This window comes from Gopherus evgoodei, chromosome 3 (genome assembly GCF_007399415.2).
Source record: "Gopherus evgoodei ecotype Sinaloan lineage chromosome 3, rGopEvg1_v1.p, whole genome shotgun sequence".
Classification (NCBI taxonomy): Eukaryota; Metazoa; Chordata; order Testudines; family Testudinidae; genus Gopherus; species Gopherus evgoodei.
This window is the reverse complement of record NC_044324.1, coordinates 54,690,520-54,714,471: the sequence shown is the minus strand read 5'-3', so window position 1 is coordinate 54,714,471 and position 23,952 is coordinate 54,690,520. Positions and strand designations below refer to the sequence as shown.

Genomic DNA, 23,952 nt, shown 5'->3' with positions numbered 1-23,952 from the left:
TTCTTTCTCTTTTTCTCTTTAAAGTGCCCAAAATGCTAAACTTTTATAATAGAATGGATAATTTAATAGAAACATTAATGGGGGATGGGGAAGACTGCTGGGAATCTCTGGGTATGTCTACACAGCGAGCAGCAGCCTGTGGCAGCAAGTCTCAAGAGCTCAGATTGGCAGACTCAGGCTATCAGGCCTTGCACTATGGAACTACAAATAGCTGTGTAGACATTGCAGCTCAGGCTCTGAAACCTGAGGAAGGACTTCAGAGCCCCAACTCCAGCCTGAGCGGCAATGTCTACACAGCTATTCTTAGTGCAAGCCTGAGTTTGTCGACCTGGGCTCTGAGTCTCGCTGCCATTCATTATGTAGACATACCTTGTGGAAATGTCTACCTTGTGATTAAAAACCTGCAGCTGGCCTGTGCCAGCTCACCCAGGCTCCCAGGGCTCAGGCGAAGGGGCCGTTTCACTGCAGCATAGACTTGTGGGCTCAAGTTGGAGCCCTGGCTCTAGGACCCTGTAAGGTGGGAGGGTCCCAGAGATCAGGCTGCATCCCAAATCCAAATGTCTACACCACAGTTAAACGCCCCTTAGCACAGGCCAGCTGCGCGTGTCTAATTGCAGTGTAGATATACCCTACAAGGCTAGAAGCAGCCAAACACAACCCCTTCAGTTCAAGAGCTGTAATGGGAACATAGTGGCAAAGATGAAAGAAATGAAAACGTATAGCTTGGTTCAACCTGATAATGTACATGTGATAGGGGTGCTCAGAATCTGTCATAAGACCTGTAGGAACAAATTACTATCACACACAGTGCCAGGAAATCGACAACCACCTATATAATGCAGGTAGTCATTTGGCTAGCTGGAACATACCAGCACTGAAAGGTTTAGTATTAAAAGTAATCTTGAAGAATCTGAATGTAGCAGAATACTAACTCTTCATGATTTCTTCAGACAATAAATAATTCTGAAAATGTGAATAATTTGACACAACGGGGGAAAGGTGAACTATTTCCAAACAAGTAAAACCGTCACCATGATTTGAATTCAGCACCTTTTGAAGTATTAGTCATGGGGAAAGTTTTGGTATAATGAAAATGTTCAGGTATTATTTTTGCCATCATAAGGCACTGGGCATGCAACATAAAGGCTGTAAAACTCCAGCAGTTTTCCTTTCCTAGTTCATACTCTGTGCACATAAAACTTAGTATCTTTTCTTCAAAAAGTCAGAAATAGAACTTACTTTTTGTCTAAGTGCCCCACTTCTGCAGAAAATAATCAGCACAAACGTTTTTTAGCTCTAAAATAGGTTTGTTCAAAAACACACACACATCTTTCAAAACTCGATGGGGATGGGATCTTTACCTGTCCTGTTTAGTCCAGGACACAGTAATTGGAGCAGGAAGGGTGGCGGGGAAGAATATGAAACTGTTATTAACTAGGCTTTCAATCACTACCATGATTCAGTTACTGTTTGGGGCTTAAATTGTAACCTAATGTCCCAGAATCAGTCAGTAAAGCTGCGGCCATGGTTCAGGTGTACTGTCAAGTGCAATATTTTAATCAGATACCTTATTCTTTCATCTTGTCAGCTGGTTACAGGAGTATGGGAAGGAGGATACAATTTCTTCTGTCAGGACACACACAGTGGAGGTGAAGCTGATATGAAGGTAACATTACTTGTTATAACTCAATTGCTACTTGAAATTTTCTCTTTGCAGATGAGTGAAGAGCAGAACAGGATTTATCTAAACAGGCTCCTCTCCCCCCTCCCCCAAGTATACTCAGTGCACAGAAAGTACACGTTGAAACTTGGCAGTTAGTCCCGAATATAATATAATCACTAAGTCCTTACTAAATTCCCGGCCATGAAAAATGTGTCACAGGCCGTGAAATCTGGTCTCCCACTGTGAAATCTGGTCTTTTGTGTGCTTTTACCCTATATTACAGAGATTTCACAGAAGAGACCAGCGTTTCTCAAATTGGGGGGTCCTGACCCAAAAGGGAGTTGCAGGAGGGTCACATGGTTATTTTAGGGGGGCTCATGGTATTGGCACCCTTACTGCTGTGCTGACATCAGAGCTGGGCAACTGGAGAGCGGTGGCTGTTAACCTGGCACCCAGCTCTGAAGGCAGCAGCAGTGCAGAAGTAAGGGTAGCAATACCATGCCACTCTTAGTTCTGCACTCCAGCCTTCAGAGCTGGCTGGCAGGACACTGAGGGCCCGATTCTGCAGGCAGCAGCACAGAAGTAAGGGTGGCAATACCATACCATGCCATCCTTCTGCACTGCTGCTACTGGTGGCTCTGCCTTCAGAGCTGGGCTCCTGGCCAGCAGCCACTGCTCTCCAACTGCTCAGCTCTGAAGGCAGCACCGCTGTGAGCAGCAGTGCAGAAATAAGGGTAGCAGTACGACAACTCCTCCTACAATAACCTTGCAAACCCCCCCCCCCAACTCCTTTTTGGGTCAAGACCCCTACTATTACAACATCGTGAAATTTCAGATTTAAATTGCTGAAATAATGAAATTTCTGATTTTAAAAATCATATGACTGAAATTGACCAAAATGGACTGTGCATTTGATAGGGCCCTACTAATCACATTTGGTATTTGAAAAGACCTCTTGAGGCTGGATTCATGTTTGACATCTACTATGCCCATTACTGCAGCATTTGGGTACACTTAAAATTTAAAAAAAAAAAAAAAAAAGTTTATAACTCTTCTCCTCCCCGCACCTGATCGCCCTGCTGTGAACTGCTTTTCCCCCATCCTCAGCAAAACACCTCTATGATATGTAGAGGAGATGTTTTCCACAGAGAGCAAAACAGAAATATGTTTAAACATCCTGCCTCGTGTCTCACTTTAATAGCCTCATAAAATATTCTCTGTCATCCTTCTCAATCCTGCCTCTTTAGACTCATGTCTCTTACAGAAAACTTGGTGCAAGGAATGTGCTGAGCTTTCCAGTGATTTTGCCATGAATATCTAGAAGTAGTGAGATGTGTTCTGTTGACTTGAGAGAATTACAGAGACAACTCCTGAATTTATTATTTTTCCCTCCTCTCCGTGTAGATTGTACGTGTCCTTTGGTGGTACTACTTCTCCAAACTCATCGAATTCATGGACACCTTCTTTTTCATTTTGCGAAAAAATTATTACCAGATCACTGTTCTTCATGTCTATCACCATGCATCTATGCTGAACATCTGGTGGTTTGTTATGAACTGGGTGCCTTGTGGTCACTGTAAGTACTGTGGAGAAGAGAACCTATAACAGACCTATGTTTTATTTAAGGCCAAATTCTGCCACAGGATGCATATAAGCAACTCCCATTGACTTCAGTCTCAGGATCTGGCCCATCTTGCTTAAAATGCAGCAAAAAAATTAAGTTGCTTTATTAAATTACAAGCAATACCAGTAGTTGCAGGTATGAAGCTGCCTGTAGGCCCCTTATGCAATGATTGAACAGTGGAAGCGTTTCAGTGTAGATAATCGGTTTTGCAGGAAGTACAATCTGTTTGCCTGCTGCTGTAGCGTGGCTCTGACATCTGTGTCAGCTGTGCTTACTTTCCTTCACAGCACATGCAAATATTCAAGCAAAGCTTCCAAAGAGAAACAGGTTTTAAGTCAGGCTTGGAAGCCTGCTGCAGGTAGGTGTAAGGTGGCTGATAACTGCTAGAAATCAAACAATTGTCTGAGTCCATCAAAACTTTGCTCACTCAGGATGTTTTTCCCTTTAATTTATCCTGTTCTATGGGTGGCCATAACAAATTATTTCAGTTAAAATTTTTGTCCCATGGGCACTAATGAACTTGACTGAATGCTCTTTTGCCTCTTCCCATCTCTCCTCTTGTTTCAAACCTTACTAAATACTGCTGACCTCTTGCAACCTCACTTGGATTCTTTTAATTTCATTTGCTTTTAACTGACCTTGTTTCCCAAATGTGTTAGCACAAAAATATGGGGGAGGCAACAATAATGTAGAGGAATAACATAGCTTGTGGGTCAGTGATTTTGTTGATCGAGATTAGCATAGCTTTGCTGAAGGAAAGTTTTTATGGGATCAGTCTGTTATCAACCTGGTGTGCATAAGAAATACCAGTTGTGTGGATAGAAAAGCTGCAAAACTCTCAAAACCCTTCTTAGTTCTGAGAAGAACAGTACAGAAACTGCATTTATTTCTTAATGTCAACATGGAGCAAGTAACATTTAACTTCAGAAACGTGCATGTGTAACTATGTTGTTCTAGAGCAGTGGTGCAGACCCCGTTGGAAATCTTTAGACATAGGTCTGCATTCGACAGGTTGAAAACCACTGTTCTAGAGAGAAGTCAAGCACCTATTTGTCTTACCTTTACAATAGTAAAAGCCGCACAATCACACATTTAAGTGGGCTTAAAAATGCTTGATAATTCCCTGTTTGGGTTTTCTTTTTTTTCGAGCTAGCTATGCTACTTGGGCTTTGATAGCGTATGCAATTTAGTGATAGGCAGTGAAAACTTCAAATCCTTTAATGACAGCGCCATTGTAAACAAAGCCAAATAAAATGGGCAAACTGAGCTTTTGGAAATCCTCAGAATGTTGTGTCTTATAACCAAAAGCAGACTGCTAGTTTCAGTGGAAATGCCTGGCAAAGGAGGCTAGGTCTAAAATTAGACCTGTGAAGCTTTGGTTTGTGGACATGTTTGTGCACCTCCACCCTCTTGCCGCCTCAACTTTTCTGAGCAAACAGAGTGTTGAAATGAAATGGATAAGTGGAGCAGACAGGTAGGCGTGGAAGGTTGGCACAAAATGCACCGATCGTGTGCACAGTTGCAAAAGGCCCTGAGCTTATTGCCTGTTTGAGAGTCTGATTCTTTTTTAGCCTTTAGTTTTGGGGACACTGACTATTTAAAAAGGTCCTGCTAATGTTTAAAAATGTCACCTTCTGTGGCTGTGCATTTTAGCACAGTTCAGGTTCCAAGTGTGCCAACTTGTTTTCTGTATTAAAATGCCCTCTTTCTTCCCATCTCCATTTTAGCATACTTTGGTGCCACCCTTAACAGCTTTATCCATGTCCTGATGTACTCCTACTATGGATTGTCTGCTATTCCAGCTATGCGCCCTTATCTGTGGTGGAAGAAATACATCACTCAGGGACAGCTGGTGAGTTACTCAGTTTTTGGTTCCCTGCCAGACTTCTCTGGCACTGGAGGAACTGTTTTTCCCTGCCTGTAATAAAGGGAGGGGAATTTTAATTTCTTGACTGAAAGCTAGTAAACTAGAGGAAGGCATTTTGCATTGTGCTTAGCATAATGGGGGCTTCTGGGCAGTCATCGTAACATAACAGTAATTTTCAATGAGAAGTTTAGTGATGCCTCTGTCCACTCATCTCTGATTTGCAGCTAAATTTATTCCTATGTCACAGCACTGCGCTTTCTGTGATTCTGTAGTGAGAATGCAGGGAAAAGCTAAGTTTCTTCCCAAGCACTCTGAGCCAGTGCATTCTTCTAAAGCATTTGTTGGTCATGAACTGATGTTGCAGTGACAGACTGGAATCTGCATGTGACTCAAAATCCTAGGTAAAGAGGCCCTTTATTCTAATCCTGCAAAACAGTTGTCTTCCTGCCTGGTTTTTATGTACAGTTGTAAATGGTTCTCTAAATATTGTTCAATATTTCTATCCTTCAGCTGCACTTTAAGTAGGTGGATTTAATCACTTCTATAATTGTTATACTTTTTCCCACATCCATTGGTATCGTTCTCTTATACCTCCGCTGGTGCCTAGATGTTTTGTGTACAGCATGTGATGAAGAAAAATAGCTGAGCAATGGGTTTGTGCATGTAGTGACAATAATAAGATTTTGCTCTTATGTAGTACTTGTAATCTGTGGATCTCAAACCACCACATAAAGGACAGCAAGTTGTTAGCTCCACTGTACAGAAAAGGAACTGAGGCACAAAAGTGATTTGCCTAGGCAGATGGTTGGCAGAGGTTAATAGACTCAATTCAATTAAACTTTATTGGTATGACAACCTATACAAGTGTTGCCAAACTATGAAAATGAACACCTCAGGTTTCTCTTAGAGATTGGTGTAATACATCCAGGACAGAGCTACGCACTGTTGGGAGTTTGATTCCCTGTGTCCATTTGTCAGCAGTGTTCATTCTTGATCCAGTGGCAAGTTGATGTGTTGTGTGGGGCTGGCTGCACCATCCTTCTCCCAGGATTAGGTACCATTTCTCCTCATCATGTTTTGATGACAATAGAACTCAAGTCTCTGCCTAATGGTAGCCCTGGAAAGGCAGTCTTGCCTGCACTGCCCAGTCTGGGGATGCTCAGTTTTGTTTGTCTTGCAGGGAAACAATCTTTCTGTTCTTAATCTGCCAACTTCCCTGTAAGGGTGGAACTTGCTTCAGGCCGTCTGCAGCACTTAATTCCTGAACAGTATTTGTACAGAGGGACCTCAAGCAGAGAAGACCAGCAGAGGTTCCTGTGCACCCGCTGCCTGCTGCCGAAAGGGTCTCCATGGTGGCCTTGGGTAGGCCAGCACAGAGGTCCTTGGGGAGGGACCCCAAGAGAGCCACCACATGCTATGGTCCCAAGTAGTGTGGCAGGGGATTTCACCTCCCAGACCTTTCCATGCTCCACCAACAGAGTCTGAATACTTCATTTGGATGGGTGAATTTTACCCTTTAATCCATTTAAGATAAATAACTCCTGCACAGGATTCACTAAGTGTTTTGAGGTGAAGCAATATTTGTAAAATAAAGAGCTTTCAAAAAAGAACCCAAATATTGTGGTCCAAACAAAGGTCTGTCAGCAAATGTTTCCTAAAATCCTTTTTCCTGTCATAAAGGCAAAGTGTCTGTCTTCAGACTCACTTTAGTGACCATTTGGACTTGTTTAGAAATCATTTCTCTAGTTCTTGGTCTGTTGGTTTGTTTTCCCCCTTTTTTTCACTACTGTGCTCCTATTTTTTTCCCCTTTCAGATACAATTTGTCCTGACAATCTTCCAGACAAGCTGTGGTGTTGTTTGGCCATGTGCCTTCCCTATGGGATGGCTGTATTTCCAGATCTCCTATATGATTTCTTTGATTATCCTCTTCACAAATTTCTACATTCAGGTAAAACAAATGTTCATTCGTTCTTTGCACCAGTCTTATTTGAAAGCCTTGAAACATGTGGTTTTCCCCTCTTCAGTATAAATGTGTTTTCACTATTGGCACTTGTCTGCCCTTCATGGTGTATGCTGTATGTGCAGCTCAGGAAGATTAGGAATTTGAATAACAAGTTTCTGATGGAAAAAATGCTTAGCTAAAGTAATGTGAAGTATAAGTGTGTAGGAAATAGTGCTCTGCTCAAGGAGCAGCTTTCCATTTTGAAATACAGTAGTAACCTGTAAAGACAATTTGCAATGTACTCATGTAAAGAAGTGTCATGCATTATCAAAGTTGCAAAAACAATGGCTCAGTGTCACACATGATCATAACTTTTAGGAAATTGCTCCAAATCTTGACTTGTAAAATAATCCTTTGCCAGAAATACACAGAACTATTTGGAACTGTTTTTTGCATTGACATTTGTTGTCCTTCTCTCCCCTATGGCCCCCAAGTACAGAACACTAGCATGCTAGCATTAAGTCTCTGGCTCAAAAATTCACCATAATAACTACTGAAAATTTATCTCTGAATGTGTTGAAGGCTTAGTGTATATCACTGTAATCAGGGTCTTGTGCTAGGATGTGCAAGTCAGTGCACATGTTTAATTGCTCTGAGGGAACAGACCTTTTGTATGTGATTTAAAACAAAACTTTGTGCACATCTATGTATTTTAGACTTACAAAAAGAAGGCATCCTCCAGAAGGAAAGAATATCAGAATGGCTCTACAGCCGCTGTGAACGGGTACACAAACAGCTTTTCTTCCCTCGAGAACAATGTGAAACAAAGAAAACAAAGAAAGGATTGAAGACCAAACTGAGAAACCATTTTGATACCACAGACAACAAAATAATCTGATTGTAAGCACAATAAGAGTTGTGCACTGATACCCTAATAGCTACTGTAACTATTCCTGCCTAGAATAGTGCGATTTATGTAGGACTTAACCTGTGCAAACGCCCTAGAAACTGTATACAGTTAAAGTTAATAATTCTAGGCATCACTGACCCCGCTATAGACTGTGGAAGGGAGTATTATTGTAGTATATGACACTGCTGTTGCCTTACTAGTGAATATAATAGGTGCTGAATTATGATTCACAGTTTCAGAACACTGTAATCCAAACTCATGTTTTTTACTGTAGATTATGCATGTGATTGTAAATGTAATTTGTACAATGTTGGTTTCAGTAGGTAAACACACATGCCTTAAAAAAAAAAAAAATTAAAAAGCAGGGCCCAAAGCTTATTAATGGTTTCAAAATTAGGGTACATTTCAACTTTGAGTTGATTGACTTTTTAATAAGTCATTTAGAAAAATCCATTGATCGTTTTACTGTACTGTATGTGACCCATAATGTTAAGTATCTCCTACATGTTACAGTGAAATTAGAAATAGCGCCTTCAGTTTTGTATGTTTGGCTTTAATTGACTAAGCAGTCACAATCAAGATGGAAGTTTATTTTACCTTTTTAATAGATCTTATTTTTTTATTTTGCATATGTCACTAATGCTTAAGCAGTCCAGCAAGACTTAAATATTAATTGTCTCTAAGAGTTAGGGAATATACAGGGAAGGTACATCTTGGTTTTTTACTTCTGTGAATTGTTAAATTGCAAAGTAGTTTTTAATACTGGAAAGCGTGCCAGTTTCAAGCATTGTGGTACCATAGCCATATTCATGTTTCAGAAGTGACTGGATAGTCTATGACCTTAGTAAAGTTCTTTTCTTTTAAAAATGAAGATAAAGGATGCTTTTCAAATGTAATTATTCATATTGGCATTTGTATTGCTATTTGTGTAGCATACTTTGTCATTCTTAAAATGTGCCTAGCTCACAAAAAGATATTTTTTTTCCCAGAAAGTAAAATTAAACAGATCAAGTCACACAGACATCAAAAAATAAACCTTTGGAAATGTGCTGGAGATGAGTGTTTTGTTTCCTGAGTGTAAACTGTGTAGATCACCTGTAACTTTTTGGCTTATCAACAAATTTTGTTTAGAACTGCTTGTTAAAATTCCTATTAATGTAAAATCTTGCCTTGCACACATGAGGAGACAGTTGCAAAGCAGACATCTATAGCTGGTATGTTATCTACTAACGTGGAGTTTAGATTATGAATACTTTTATTCATTTGAGCTCAAAACATTTAACTAATCATGCAAGACATCCTGTTGGTCATTTGCTTAAGTTTGTATGTTAACTATTTTTTTTGATATTTATATAAATATCAGAGTTTTACCGTGTTTAACTTTTTAATTTTTTGCACATCTGTTAGGGAAATAATGAGTTTTCCTATTAGCTTTGGGGGTTTTCTTTACTTGTTTTAAAGGAGACACAACATCTGTTTACATTTACATTATCAAAGCTTGTGTGTCTTCATTTCTAGGTACTGGTTTGCACAGTCTTTACATATTTCAGTACAGCAGCTGTAACGTTCAAAATACGCTAAGTGTGCTAGAAATAAACCCTTGGCTCATCTGAATATACCTACATTGTTAATATTTGACATTGTTTAATCATTAAAACATTTTTGATTATCTCTGCCTGAATTCCATAGTACTTTATTTTATGGATTTGATATTGCACCTTATTTTGTATGATGCTAAGTGAGAACTATCATGGTTGTTAGAAATAAGGGGGAATTACAAATGCTTACAGAAATTTCACACACACATACATCAAATAACACATTCCTTTCAAGAAAAATTGACAGCTACCAAACACTTAGCTTTAATTGTAGAAATAATTATCCACATGGGTGGATTAATCCTCTCCGTGGAATTACTGCCTCCTTACCTGTAGAATGGGATGTGTGGTCTGAGCACAGGACAAAAATTACGGTCCCAGCCATAGCACCTAGTTTTCCTGACTCAGAAACCCAGTCTCTAAAATGACAGTAATGCACTTATCAAAAGTACTGAGGAATGATTAATGCTTGTAAAGCCTTCCCTAGGCTCTGCTGCCCTTGTCTCTGTTCCCTAACTGTACCAAAAGCATTTAATTGATCTTAGATACCATGGTGATGGGCATTGTATGAGCACCTCACAAAATCCATAAAGTGTACGAAACTACTTATGGGCTTGTTTATACATGGAGTTATTCAGGAATAGCTGTTCCTGAATCACATGTAGACAAGCACTAACTCTCTTCCCTCCAGTCTGCATGCTGTTGTGAGAAGGCTGAATCAAGGAAGCAGGCTTTGCTTTTTGCTCTGAAGGTCCAAGGTTCTTCTGATGTCTTCCAGGAGTGAGTTCCAATTTTGTAGGCCAATAATTAAACAAGCTCTGTCTCCCGCACTCATTAATTTAACTTTTGAGGTTCACAGTTTCATTGAGTGGAATGTAGCAGTCCTGGGGGGCCTTTGATCACACTGTGCAATGCAATCCCTCAGGTAACTAGTTTCTTCCATGGACAGCTTTTAAAATGGCCAAAACCATAAACGGAACCTGGTATTCCCTGGGGAATCAGCAGGGAGAGTGGAGTACTGCAACTATGGGCTTGTCTACATCAGAAAGTTGCAGCGCTGGTGAGGGAGTTACAGCGCTGCAACTTTGAAGGTGTACACATCTGCAGGGCACCACCAGCGCAGCAACTCCCTGTTTGCAGCACTGGCCGTACTCCCGTTTTGTCTCGGGTGTAGAGGATCCAGCGCTGGTGATCCAGCGCTGGTAATCCAATGTAGACACTTATCAGCGCTTTTCTTGACCTCCGTGGAAGGAGGAAGCCTCTGGTAATCAAGCTGGTCTCCTTCCCCGGTTTGTTCTCTCGTTCCCGGAACCCCGAGCAAGCAGGTCTCCTTCCCTGCGGTTTGCTGGGTGGCTCCGGGAACGCGAGAGCAAACCGCGGCGAAGCTGGTCTCCTTTCCCGGTTTGCTCTCTCGTTCCCAGAACCCCGAGCAAGCAGGTCTCCTTCCCTGCGGTTTGCTGGGTGGCTCCGGGAACGCGAGAGCAAACCGCGGCGAAGTTGGTCTCCTTTCCCGGTTTGCTCTCGCGTTCCCGGAACCCCCCTTGAAGCCGCCCAACAGCGCTGCAGTGTGGCCACATCTAACACCACTTGCAGCGCTGGTTGCTGTAAGTGTGGCCACTCTGCAGCGCTGGCCCTATACAGCTGTACTAATACAGCTGTAACAACCAGCGCTGCAAAATTTTAGATGTAGACATGGCCTATGTGCAGTGAGGAGCATTTGTTGCTGTATTCTGAACTAACTACCTTTTAAGGGCAGCGGCTTCATCACTACAAAACTATATAATAATTAAACCTAGCATGCAGTCTTGTAGCCAGCTGTCAGTGGAAGAAAGGATGGGATTGTAATGTTCCACCCACACACAAACTAAGTCACTATAAGATCCACAGTGGATCTCTAGCTGTTACATACTATATCTATTGCCCAATAGTAAACTAAAGGTTTGAGAGGGTGTGTAGACTCTATCAGCCTTCACTATACTATACTGATCAGTGAACAGATTGGGGCAAAAAACTGAGCACTCTAATAGAGAGTGGACAGTCAGGAAACCTAGTATGTATTCCCAGCTCCGCTGCTGACCTGCTGTGTGACTCTAGATCTGTCATTGCACCTGTCTGCCTCAGTTTCCCCACTTGTGACATGGGGATTGTGATGATTTTATTTCAAAAACACTTTGATGGATGAAAAGTGCTATATATGTGAAGATCAATTTTAATGGCAGCAGTCACAGTTGCTATCTTGGCAGGGAGTGAACTGGGGACCTCTAAAAGCCCGAATCTCTACAACTCGGGATAAAGAGCCAGGCTCTATAAATTATTCCCTGTGGACTGGATACAGTGGGGGACCCACACAGACACTGGCATGGGGTTCTACGGTGCTTTGGTATCTGTTTTAGGTCAAGTATCAGAGGGTAGCCGTGTTAGTCTGGATCTGTAAAAGCAGCAAAGAATCCTGTGGCACCTTATAGACTAACAAACTAACAGGATTCTTTGCTGTTTTAGGTCACTGAGTACAATTTCAATTACATCTACTGGGTTAGGATTCTGTATAGCTAATAAGTGTCGTGGATTTGCCACACTGCTTCAGCAATATCCAGACCCTGGTGCATTTCAGGTTAGAGAGTTTCAGAGCTGAATGCTTCGTGTAAATAAACAGGAAGTGGATAGAAGGGCTGATGTATTCCTAGAACATGCTGTTCTGAGCATGCCAGTGTGAATCTGTGGATATCCCTGATGTTGAGTCATTAGTGCAGCTGCTGCCACCACTTCAGGGGGTATGCTATTGTTCACTTGGATGCTAGGATGGGGGAATTCACTTTGTGGTGGGGGGGGCAGGGAGAGGGAACAAACTCTGGAAACAAAAAGAAGTAGCTTTAAAGCAAGAGCCGGCATTGCATCAGTGCTGTTCATTCTATTATTCACCTTTACCACAAGACATGGAAAAAACAAATGAGTAGGCATGCAGTCTGGGATATGCCTTAGCATGTGGGTGCCATGAGGACTGTGGGGTGATCATCATCATTATTTCTGACTGGTGCAGAATGGTATGTGTGTAAAGAGTGCTATGCCTTTATCTTCACTGGAGATTTAACTGGGTTCAGCTGTGGGTTTTCCCTGTAACCTGCTCCCAGTTCACTCAGCCACACACCATGAGTGGAGATTGTGGGGGGCACTGCCCCCTCAAGCTGGATACATTGCAAAGGCAATGGAGGGGGAGCACCCAGCCTTCTCCCTTAGCCCCATTGGGTGGTGGTTATCAAAAGCCAGGGCAGGCTAAGCCTCCCCTGACCAAGGCCATGGCCCATGTTCCTCTGGGAAGCCCCACCAACCTCCCCCTCTACTGTAAAGCTGGTGGGGACACCGCTTCAGCCGGCCGGGGGGTCAGGCCCACCAGTGGCCAGGGTAGCACTCAGTGCTTGGGCCGGACCAGCATGGCTGAGGCGGGTAGGCCGGGGCTTCTCCTGCTGTGGGGGAGCCTCAGGTGGAAAGAGTGTAGCCAGCAGGCCAACCTCCCCAAAGTGGGGAGTCCACCCCTGTCGCCCATGTTTAGCCCTGCTTCCTCCCTGTGGAGGAACAGTGGGGGTGGGGGCAAATGGTGACACAAGGTACTGTGCCTGCTGGTCAGTTTGCCCATGGGATGCCTCAGGGGAAGGCAGAGAACAGCTCCTGTTGACTCACCACACAGCCCACGAGGGAAAACTGACCAGCAGGCACAGAGCACCTGGCATTGCTGCTCACCCTCCCTCCCCCTGAGCTCCCCAGGGGGGCATAGAGGAACATGGGGGGCAGCTAGGTGGTCTCTGCTAGCAGGTCAGTTTTCCCCTCATGGTCTCTGTGAGGGGAGGGCAGGAAAGCAGCGACCCAGGCAAGCCAGGTGGCTGAGCTGCTTCCCAGGCATCTGTGCAGCATACAGCCCAGGTGAGTGACGGAGTGAAATACTCCTGAGGAAATTGGAATTCTGTGCCTGGCTCAGCTGCTGTGGGGAGAAGGGACTTTCTCTTCCCCTGGAACAGATAGGGCTGATCAGACCCACCCCTCCTCTGCTTCCTGTCCCCATCACCCGTATAGGGAGCTACCTCCCCCATGCATTCAGACCCCCTGTCAGGCCCTCACCCCACACACTTGAATCCCTACCCCACTGAGCCTCACCCCACGCATCCAGAGCCCCTGCTGAACCCCACTCCTAGGTCTCCTGCAAAGCCCCACTCCTTCCCCCCCACCAAATATAGAAGTCAAACTATGCCTATGCCACACATCTCAATCTGTGCCATGTGGTGAGGCTGTCAACATAGCCTGAGGGCAGATACAAAGTGGCTTATCCCATATATTGCTAATCCAATCTAACTGCAGTGAAACTGTACATAATGGTCCTCCAATCCTTTCCTGGAAAACACCCAGGCACCCCTCCCTGTTTACCCTCTTACCATGTACATGTGCCCTGACCCTGACAAAGTAGTCTACTTTTATGTCTCTCTACTAGTGTCCTCAAGACCCCTGCTGATTGCAGTTTCTCTGGCTTCACCCATCTCCAGTGGCAGAACAATGACCAGTAATAAGCCTATGGACAGCATGAAGCCACCTGGTTGGAGGATCACATTAGAAACTTTGGGCCAAAGAAAGTGAAAAAGTACAACTGAACGCCTCAAAGAGGAATATTGAACTGTATGATGGTATATGTCAGCAGTGGCTGGCTGATCACAGGATCAAGCAGACTGGACAGCAGTACAGAGAGATGATAAATGGGCTCAAACTGAGGTACCAGAAGACAAAGGGTAAAAATAAAGAATCCAGTGCTGTCCAATGTATATAACTGGACAGCCATGAAAAGCTGTAGGCTGAAGTTGGTTGGTGCTTGTCATGGTAGCAACCCACTGGTGGACAGCAGTGGTGAGGAATGCTCTCAAGTCAAAGAAGGAAGCCTTCCAAGAAACGCTTGTGAACCGGATTCCTGATATGACTGAGCATTACCAGCTGGCCAAGGGGGCTGCATCTGTGGCAGTCGATGAAGTGAAAGCATGGGCTTGGGAGGAGTTTGGAGAGACCAGGAAGAATGACTACCGGGCAGCCTCAAAGGTGTTCTGGCAAACCATTTGTCACCTTAGGAGGGGTCGGCAGGATATGGCCCAGGCTGTTCTCAGTAAGGGTCATGAAATGCTGACCTCGACTGAGGAGATTGTTGAAAGGTGAAAGGAGAACTTCGAGGAATTGCTCAACCCTGTGGACATGCCATCCCTTCAGAAGGCAGTGCCGGAAACCTCCAGTGAGATCGGATCTATAAGGTCGCTACAGCGGTTGCTGCTGCTGCCCCCTCTGTAACCCTCACTCAGCCTCCTCAACTCCTCCCCTCTCCTTCCTGTTTCCTGTCCTTTCAGACTCCCAACAGCCAGTGCTCCCAGTTCTAATAATTACAAGCAACATCTAAACACCACAAGTGCCTTCATAGTGGTAAGGCAGCAGGGGTGGATGAGATTCCTCTGGAGATGTTAAAATCACTGGATAACATTGGGGTGTCATGGTTAATGTGCCTCTTCAATGTTGCATGGAAGGCGGGTGCAGAACCTCTGGCCTGGCAAAGTAGGGGGTGATCCTGTGTAGTGGTCCCTCACTCTTCAGTGTAGAGGGAGGCCACTTAGCCTTGTTGTAAGGGGCTATAGCCTTCGGGCTTGGGTGGCACTGGTGGGGCCAAGCCTTACATAGTCAATAGTTCTGGGCCCATCTAACAGAGGCAAACACACAACAATAGTCTGGGGCTCCTGCTCCCATCCTTGGGTGGGGCAGTGCCTGACATAGTCCTTAGGCCCCAGCGCCTCATCAATTAACAGTCTGGGGCCCTAGCCCTCGGGGCAGGGCCAGGCTAGCAGCAGGATCTACCTTAAGCCTCCGGGCCAAGGCAGCCAGCAAACAGACATAGTCAACAGCTCTAGCCTGTGGGACAGGGCAGGGTAGAGCCGGGAGCAGGTTTTAGCCTAATTTTGTGGGCTCAGGCAGCCAGTCTCAGGGTTCAAGTCGGGATGAGTGCCCACACAGTCTAGGGGCTCCCATGGGGATTGAGGACCTGGCAGGCGTCTAGGGTACTAGCAGGGGGGGATTATGGAGCACAGGCCTCCTAAGGGGGGGGAGTCGGCCACCCCAGAATTGGGGTGGCAGTGGGGACGCAGGCCGGCCCAACTCCACCAGGTCCCAGCCCAGGACCCTAACAGTGGCAGAGTGGTCTGCCACTGGGTCGGTGGGGATGCAGCCACAACACGCTGACCTAGAAGTGGTCATCCGTGTAGCCAGGCATCGGCTGCCCCATGGCTACTTCCTACTTCCCTTCCTACCTCTGGCATCCACTGATCCTCGGGTTCCTCTGGGTATACAGCCAATGGCAGTCCCAGCAACTCCTCACCTGGATCCATCTCCTCCGGCAGCAGGGTGCAGCAGAGCACCAATTCAGCTCCCGGGTGCCACAGCAGGGCAGAGGCATCTGTCTCCTCTGCTGACTCCTGCCCAACTGAGCTGCACAGCCTTCCCTTTATACTTCCTGCCCGCCCTGGTACTTCCAGCAAGCGGGGCAGGGCAGATTCAGCTTCGCCTACCAAGGGAAGTGTAATGATCCCTCACTCTCCAGTCTGGGGGAAGGCTACGGTGCCTCAATATGTCCTGATATTTAAGAAAGGAGAGCAAAGGGTGTATTCCAACTGTAGGGGGATCTCACCCCTCAGCCAAGCCTATGCCAGGGTGCTGGAGAGGAGGTTACGCCCATTAGTTGAACTTCAGATTCAGGAGGAACAATGCAGATTCTGTCCCTGCTGTGGAACTACAGACCAGCTCTCTGCTCTCTTGCAGATATTCAAGAGGTCATGGGAGATGGCTAATTTGGTCTACCTTCATTTTGTAGACCTGGAGAAAGCATATGACCACAATCCCCGAGATTTCTTGTGAGAAGTGCTGCGGGAGCATGAGGTGCCGTTGCCTCTTTTACGTTCTATCCAGTCCGTCTATTCTCTAAGTGAGAGTTGTGTTCGTATTCTTGGCATGAAATCATATTCGTTCAAGATGGGCATTGGACTCCGCCAAAGATGTATCTTGTCCCCACTCCTATTCATGATTTTCATGGACAGAATAGTAAGGCCCAGCTGAGCTGTGGTGTGCATACAGTACAGGAACTTGCCAATGTCATCGCTGCTGCTGACGTGTTTCTTGTTGCTTCAGACTGCAATCTCCAATGTGCCCTCGAATGTTTCACTGCAGAGCATGAAGCAGCTGAGATAAGAATCAGCACCTCCAAATCAGAGGTCATGGTCATGGTCCTGTCCCAGAAGAAAGTGGACTGTTCTCTCCAGGTATGGGGGAGCAGCTGCCCTTAGTGGAAGCGTTAAAGTAACTAAGATTCCTGTTCACGAGTGATGGCAAGCAGGACCGGCGGATTGGTGGAGCGGCAGCAGTGATAGTGGTGAAGTGGGAGCTGAGTTCTCAGACAAAGCTTTCGGTTTACAGGTCGATCTATGTCCCCATCCTCACCTATGCGCATGAATTTTAGGTAATGACCGAAAGGAAGCGATCATGGGTACAAGCAGTGGAAATTAGGTTTCTCTGGACTTACTGGTGGCTGGACTTACTGTCCAGGACAGGGTGAGGAGCTCAGCTATTCAGCAAGGCCTTGGAGTAGAGCTGCTACTCCTCTGGATCAAGAGGAGACAGCTGAGGTGGATGGGAGGCTTCCTTTGGAACTCTAAAGGGCACGTCCCACTGGGAGGAGGCCCTGAGGCTGACCCAGGACTTGCTGGAGGGATTATATCTCCATTCTGGCCTGGGAGTGCTGGGGAATTCCCCAGGAGGAGCTAGCACCTGTTGCAGAGGAAAGGGAGGTCTGGTCCTCCCTACTCTCCAAGCTGCTGCTGTGACCCTCACCAGGAAAAGCTGCATAAAGGAAAAAAGAAGAAGAAGAAGAAGTAAGAAAAATTTATAACTAGACCATGTTCTGAGCAGCGCCGTGAACACAGCCCCTCTTATAAGATACAGAAAGATTTCCCTAATGTAGACAGAAGGTCTCCTTGCTAAAGCCTGGAATATTGGTTCTTTCATTATGGGATCTGAAGCAGCATGACATCTTGTAAGGTTGCAGCATCCTCAAGCAGGTTTAACATAATCACCATTGCTGCTCTATCTCCTAGGTCTTGGATTCCACCCCATCTTCCCAAAAAATTTCTGGGAGAGTTGGAGGGAAAAATAAACTATTTCTTTTCCTGGGGAACCAACTTTATGAAGCATTGCAACAGGCTGAAGTTTGCTGTCTGAGAGAATCCGCAAAGAATGGCTTCCTTTTGAGATAAAATGTGTTACTTTTTAGTTCTTAATGCGTACAGTATGAAATTATAGGAACTTATGGGCACTCAGAAACTTGTTTTCTATCTGTGTCAGGGCCATATGACAGTATCAGACTCACTGAGGGAGGTGATGACACTTCAGAGATTGCTCAGGGTCAGTGAAAGGCTTCAGAATGTGAGGTCAAAGCAATGCAGATGTATAAGGATTGCTCCAGATATAGATGTAGTCTCCTAATTCAATGGGTGAGGGGTTAGAGAGGGACCAGGCCCAAGGGGGTCGCTGGCCTCCCTGCACTGCTTGGGACCCCCATCTGTTCAAACCCTGCACTTATTTTAGGAATATTTCCAATGTTTATAACCCTGGAGGACAGCACAGCATCAACTGCCTTGCAAACCTGAATGACCACTGTGTCAACTGTGGATATGCCAACACCAAATTGATTACCAACAATCTGTAACAGTCTGGGGTTGCCAGCTTCCAGAAGGCAATAGCAATGTGCTTCTAGACAGAGCATTATTGGCTCCCTCAACTGGGTGTTTTGCTGCTTGGAGTTGTGGTACTATGAATCATGGGATACATGCCCAAATGTATTGCTTCTCATGGCCAGATACAAGACTAGTGCAGAAACAGGGCATGAAGACTAGTGCAGAAACAGTGCTGATGTCACCAATGTGGTCACGCTGTAGCGGGTTAGTATTAGCTAATCCATGATTGCTGAATCTATCCTTAGCCTGCAGTGAAGCTATAGCCTAAACTAAACAGCACCCTCAGGAATGATGATGCAGCTGTTTGCCTCTCCTTTCTTATTCTTATGTCTTCAACAGTACATGAAGGGAGCCATTCTAACTATCTGGGATGAAAGGAGAGTTTGTGTGTAGAGCTAACAATAACAGTCAAAAGGAAAAATGGCTATGGGGAGTTACAGACATCATGGTACGACTTGGACTATTGTATCCACAAGTAGGCTCAACTGGGTGTGAAACCACTTCATGTCTATCAACAGGCAGATGGCTATATTTCAAATGAGTCTAGCCTGATGCAAGTAGTAACAACTTCTTTTGGGCAGCTGAAACATTTTAAAATGTGATAAAGAACGTGAGGCAAATATCTGCTGAAGGAGGGACTTCAAGATACCACAACTTGTCTATGCTGTTTATGTTTGAAACAAACCTGTGCCCGTTAGAATAGGTAACAAATTTTATTATTTGAGGCATTTCCTCAGGCTGGAAAGTCTGTGCCTGAAATTCAATTTCCGCAGGTAGGGAAGAGAAGACAGGGCAGAGAATTAGCTGAGCATTTCAGAAACTCCAAAGAGGTTCCTTTAGAGTTTGGTTTAGAAAATGGATACCAGTTCATGGGGGGACACAGAAAGGTTCTTTTACCCTTTTTACATGCACTGATTCACCATGATAAGGCGCCATATCTGACTTTATGAGATTATTAAACTATATCTGCCATCTTGGGTTTATCTATAGTTCTTGGTTAATTGCAACAACAACAGCTAGCATTCTTGCATCTTCAGCCAGCTACCTAGTGTCTACACCAGCACCACAGGTAATGTTCTGCTGCCAAGTAATATTTGGTCATGGTGAAGCTGCTTAGAATGGAGCAAAGTGAAAATCCCAAATGGCTTCAATGAATGTTCATCCTCTTAGCCAACTGTCTCTGCGCAGTTGATTCCATGGGTAGTCACTCTTTCTGTTTGTTAGGCAGCAAACCTGCTCTTCATTAATTAAAGGAGATTTCAAGAATCTTCCTTTTGTGCCTTCCAAAGGCACAACGTGAGTTAGGTCCCTGACTCCTTTTTGTGCCTTTGCAGAATCTGCCCGCAAATCCCATTTGGAGAATTCCTTCACAGAGGCTCCCCATAGGAGTAAGGCCCTGTCATGCTAGGTACTGTTCAACGGCATATCTGTAATAAAAAGCAGTTCATGCACTGCAGAACTTAGTCCAATTTAGGATAAGATGCAGCAAATGGGTTTGACAAACAAACAGAAGGAACCAGGAGATGATGGGGTAATGGGGTAGGAAACATGATTCCATAGACTAGATATGTGCACAGCTAGATGGATTAGAGATTTAAACAAAAAAAATCAGATACAAATTAACCAATACATTTTAGATTTTTTTAAAGTCTCTATTGGCCATAGACCTAGCCACTTAATGGCAGTTTCCTGTAGGCATCATGATTGAAATGGGTCTTCAGTAGGGATTTAAAGAACGGTGTTCATGGGGCTTTGTAGATAAGATGGGAAAAGGTCTACCATGTGTAATGTGTGGCATAGATGAACATTAATGGATTAATATTACCAGCCTAGTTTCCATTTCATTGAAAGATTCTTGCAAAGCAGCTGGAAATGGCCTCTTCCATTGTCTTACAAGGATTTACCAATGCAGTTTCTTTAATTTTGCCTGCAGTTTCTGTGCTCAAGTAATGCTGTAAGCGGCTGTTGCCTCCTTCTACCATCACTAGGAGACAGGCTGGGGAGACTACCCAGTGTGAAAAGGGTCTGCTGGTGGCATCTCCCAGGAAGCAGGTGGGAGAGCTACAGGAGGAGGTGACTAAGCTGAGGAGCATCTATGCACATAAGGAATTCATCAAGAGTATTCCTGTGGAGATCTCCAAGGCTGAGGAAGCTATCAAACTAGAGAGGACTGCTATCACACCACCGGGAGGAGAAAGATACGGCTCTGTCACAGGGAGGACACTGGCTGCTGTTTACTTCTGGCAGCTGGCAGTGCTCTTCACCCCTGCTGCCAACCAACCAACTACGGTGATGAAGAGCCATTATGCTGCCCTGGCAACAAGGGATGAGGAATCACCCCCCAAAGATGGAAGTGGAGAAGTTCTGTATCCCCAAAGCTGGGAGGATTGTGGCCACCACTCCCCAGAGGAAACATAGGGTGGTGGTAGCCAGTGACTCCCTTCTGAGAGGGACAGAGGCACCCATCTGTCCATCTGACATGACATCCCAGGAGGTGGTGCTGCCTGTCATGGCCCTATGTCCAAGACATTACAGAGGGATTCTTGAGGATCATCCAGCCCTCTGACTACTACCCCATGCTACTTGTCCATGTGGGTACTAATGATACTGCAAGGTATGACCTTGAGTAGATCAGAAGTGACTACGAGGTTCTGCAAGTGAGGGTGAAGGAGCTGGGGGCACAGGTGCTATTCTCTTTGATTCTTCTGGTCAATAGTAGGGGCCCAAGCAGAGACAGATGCATCCTGAAGCTGAATGCAGGGCGGTGCAGATGGTGTCACCAGGAGGGCTTCAGTTTTCTTGACTGATGCTGCTCCAGGAAGAAGGACTGCTAAGCAGAGATGTGGTCCCCTTTGAGGGTAAAGCATCTCTGGATACACACTGGCTAATTTAGTGAGGAGGGTTTTAAACTAGGTTTGATGAGGGCAGGTGACAAAAGCCCACACGTATGTCAGAAACATGGAAACCTGGGAGAAGGTTTAGAATCAGGGGGTGGGGTGGGGCGGGAACCATGGGAGACAAGGAAGAGATAAGAGGGAACACAGAAGGGAAATCAAATCCGTATCTTAGACATCTGTATATTAATGCAAGATGTATGGGGAAAAAACAAGCAGAACTAGAAATACTAGTGAATAAACACAGCTATGAGATAGTTGGCATCACAGAGACTTGGTGGGATAATACACATGACTGGAATAATGGTATTGAAGGGTACAGTTTGCTCAGGAAGGACAGGCGGGGAAAAAGGGATATGGTGTTGCCTTAACAAAGATGTGTACACTTGGACTGAGGTTGAGATGGAAATAGGAGACAGACTTATTGAAAGTCTCTGGGTGAGAATAAAAACTAAAAAGACAAGGGTGGTGTTACAGACCACCTAAGCAGGAAGAAGAGGTAGATGAGGCTTTTTTTAAAAATTACTAATAAAATAATCTAAAGCACAGGACTTGGTGGTGATGGGGGACTTCAACTACCCAGACATTTGTTCGGAAAATAACACAGCAGGGCACAGAATATCAAAAAAGTTCTCGGAATGCATTGGAGACAAATTTTTATTTCAGAAGATGGAGAAAGCAACTAGGAGAGAGGTTGTTCTAGATTTGATTTTGACACATAGGAAGGAACTGGTTGAGAATTTGAAAGTGGAAGGCAGCTTGAATGAAAATGATTATGAAATGATAAGACTTCATAATCTGAAGGAATTGTAGGAGGGAAAACAGAATAAAGACAATGGATTTCAAGAAGGCAGACTTTAGCAAACTCAGGGAGTTGGTAGGGTAGATCCCATGGGAAGCAAGTCTAAGGGGAAAAACCAGTTTGAGACAGTTGGCAGTTTTTCAAAGAGATATTATTAAGGGCACAAGAGCAAACTATCCCACTGTGTAGGAAAGATAGGAAGTAAGGTAAGAGACCACCCTGGCTTAACTCGAAGATCTTCAATGATCTGAAACTCAAAAAAGAGTCTTACACCTACAGAAAGTGGAAACTAGATAAAATTATGAAGGATGAATATAAACAAACAACACAAGTATATAGGAACAAAATTGGAAAGGCCAAGGCACAAAATGAGATTGTTAGCTACAAACAAAGAGGTTAACAAGAAAACATTCTGCAAATGCATTAGAAGCACAATGAACACCAAGAACAGGGTAGGCCCAGTACCTAGTGTTGGGGGGAGTAGGGGTGGAGAAAGACAATAACAGAAAATGTGGAAATGGCAGAACTGCTAAATGACTTTTTTTTTTCAGTTTTCACTAAAAAGGTTAATAGTAATTGTACATCTAACACAGTGAATGCCAATGAAAATGGGTTACGATCAGAGGCTAAAATAGGGAAAGAACAAGTTAAAAATTACTTAGACAAGTTATATGTCTTCAGGTCATCAGGGCCAGATGAAATACATCCTAGAATACTCAAGGAGCTGAATGAGGAGATATTTGAGCCATTAGCAATTGGAAGGGGACAAATATAGTGCCAATCTATATAAACTGGAATAAGGACAACAAAGGGGAATTACATACCAGTTAGTTTAACTTCAGTACCTGGAAAAATAATGGAGCAAATAATCAAGCAATCAATTTGCAAACACCTAGAAGATAATAAGGTGATAAGTAACAGTCAATATGGTTTGTCAAGAACAAATCATATCAAACCAACCTAATAGCTTTCTTTGACGGGGTAACAAGCCTTGTGGATTGGGGAAAGTTGTAGATGGTGGTATATTTTGACTTTAGTAAGGCTTTTGATATTGTCTTGCATGACCCTCTCATAAATAAATTAGGGAGATACAGCCTAGATGGAGCTACTATAAGGTGGGTACATAACTGGTTAGTAAACTGTTCAGTTATCAGTGTTTCATAGTCAAGCTGGAAGGGCATATCGAGTAGGGTTCTGCGGGGATTATTCCTGGGTCCAGTTCTGTTCAATATCTTCATTAGTGATTTAGATAATGGCATAGAGAGTACACTTGCAAAGTTTGCAGATGGTACCAAGTTGAGAGGGATTGCAAGTGCTTTGGAGCACAAGACAAATATGAGTTAATAGTGTAACACTCTTGCAAAAAAAGCAAATATAAATCTGGGATGTACTAGCAGGAGTGTTGTAAGCAAGAAACATGAAGTAATTCTTCTACTCTACTCTGCACTGAGACCTCAGCTGTCCATTTCTGGGCCCTACATTTCAGGAAAGATATAGTCAAATTGGAGAAAGTCCTGGGAAGAGCAACAAAAATTATTAAAGGTCTAGAAAACATGACCTATGAGCAAAATTGGGTTTTAGTTTGGAGAAGAGAAGACTGATGGGGGACATAACAGTTTTCAAATACCTAAAAGGTAGTTATGAGAAGAAGGGTGAAAAATTATTCTCTTTAACCTCTGAGGATAGGACAAGAACCAGTGGGTTTAGATTGTAGCAAGGGAGGGTTAGGTTGGACATTAGGGAAAAATTCCTAACTGTCAGGGTAGTTAAGCACCAGAAGAAATTGCCTAGGGAAGTCATGAGATCTCTGTCATTGGAGGTTTTAAGAACTGTCAGGAATGGTTAAGTTATTACGTAGT

General features: G+C 44.3%; 1 protein-coding gene across 1 annotated transcript in view; it reads left to right on the top strand.

Annotated features, from left to right (window-relative positions):
* ELOVL5 (ELOVL fatty acid elongase 5) overlaps nucleotides 1-9,688 on the top strand; it is a 57,222-nt gene extending 47,534 nt beyond the window's left edge. The window contains exons 4-8 of the mRNA XM_030555607.1: nucleotides 1,589-1,666; nucleotides 3,068-3,239; nucleotides 5,015-5,139; nucleotides 6,969-7,103; nucleotides 7,814-9,688. Of these exons, the coding sequence (XP_030411467.1) occupies nucleotides 1,589-1,666; nucleotides 3,068-3,239; nucleotides 5,015-5,139; nucleotides 6,969-7,103; nucleotides 7,814-7,945 (642 nt within the window). The 3' untranslated portion in view covers nucleotides 7,946-9,688. The remainder of the gene's footprint in view (nucleotides 1-1,588; nucleotides 1,667-3,067; nucleotides 3,240-5,014; nucleotides 5,140-6,968; nucleotides 7,104-7,813) is intronic.
* The last annotated feature ends 14,264 nt before the right edge of the window (nucleotides 9,689-23,952 follow it).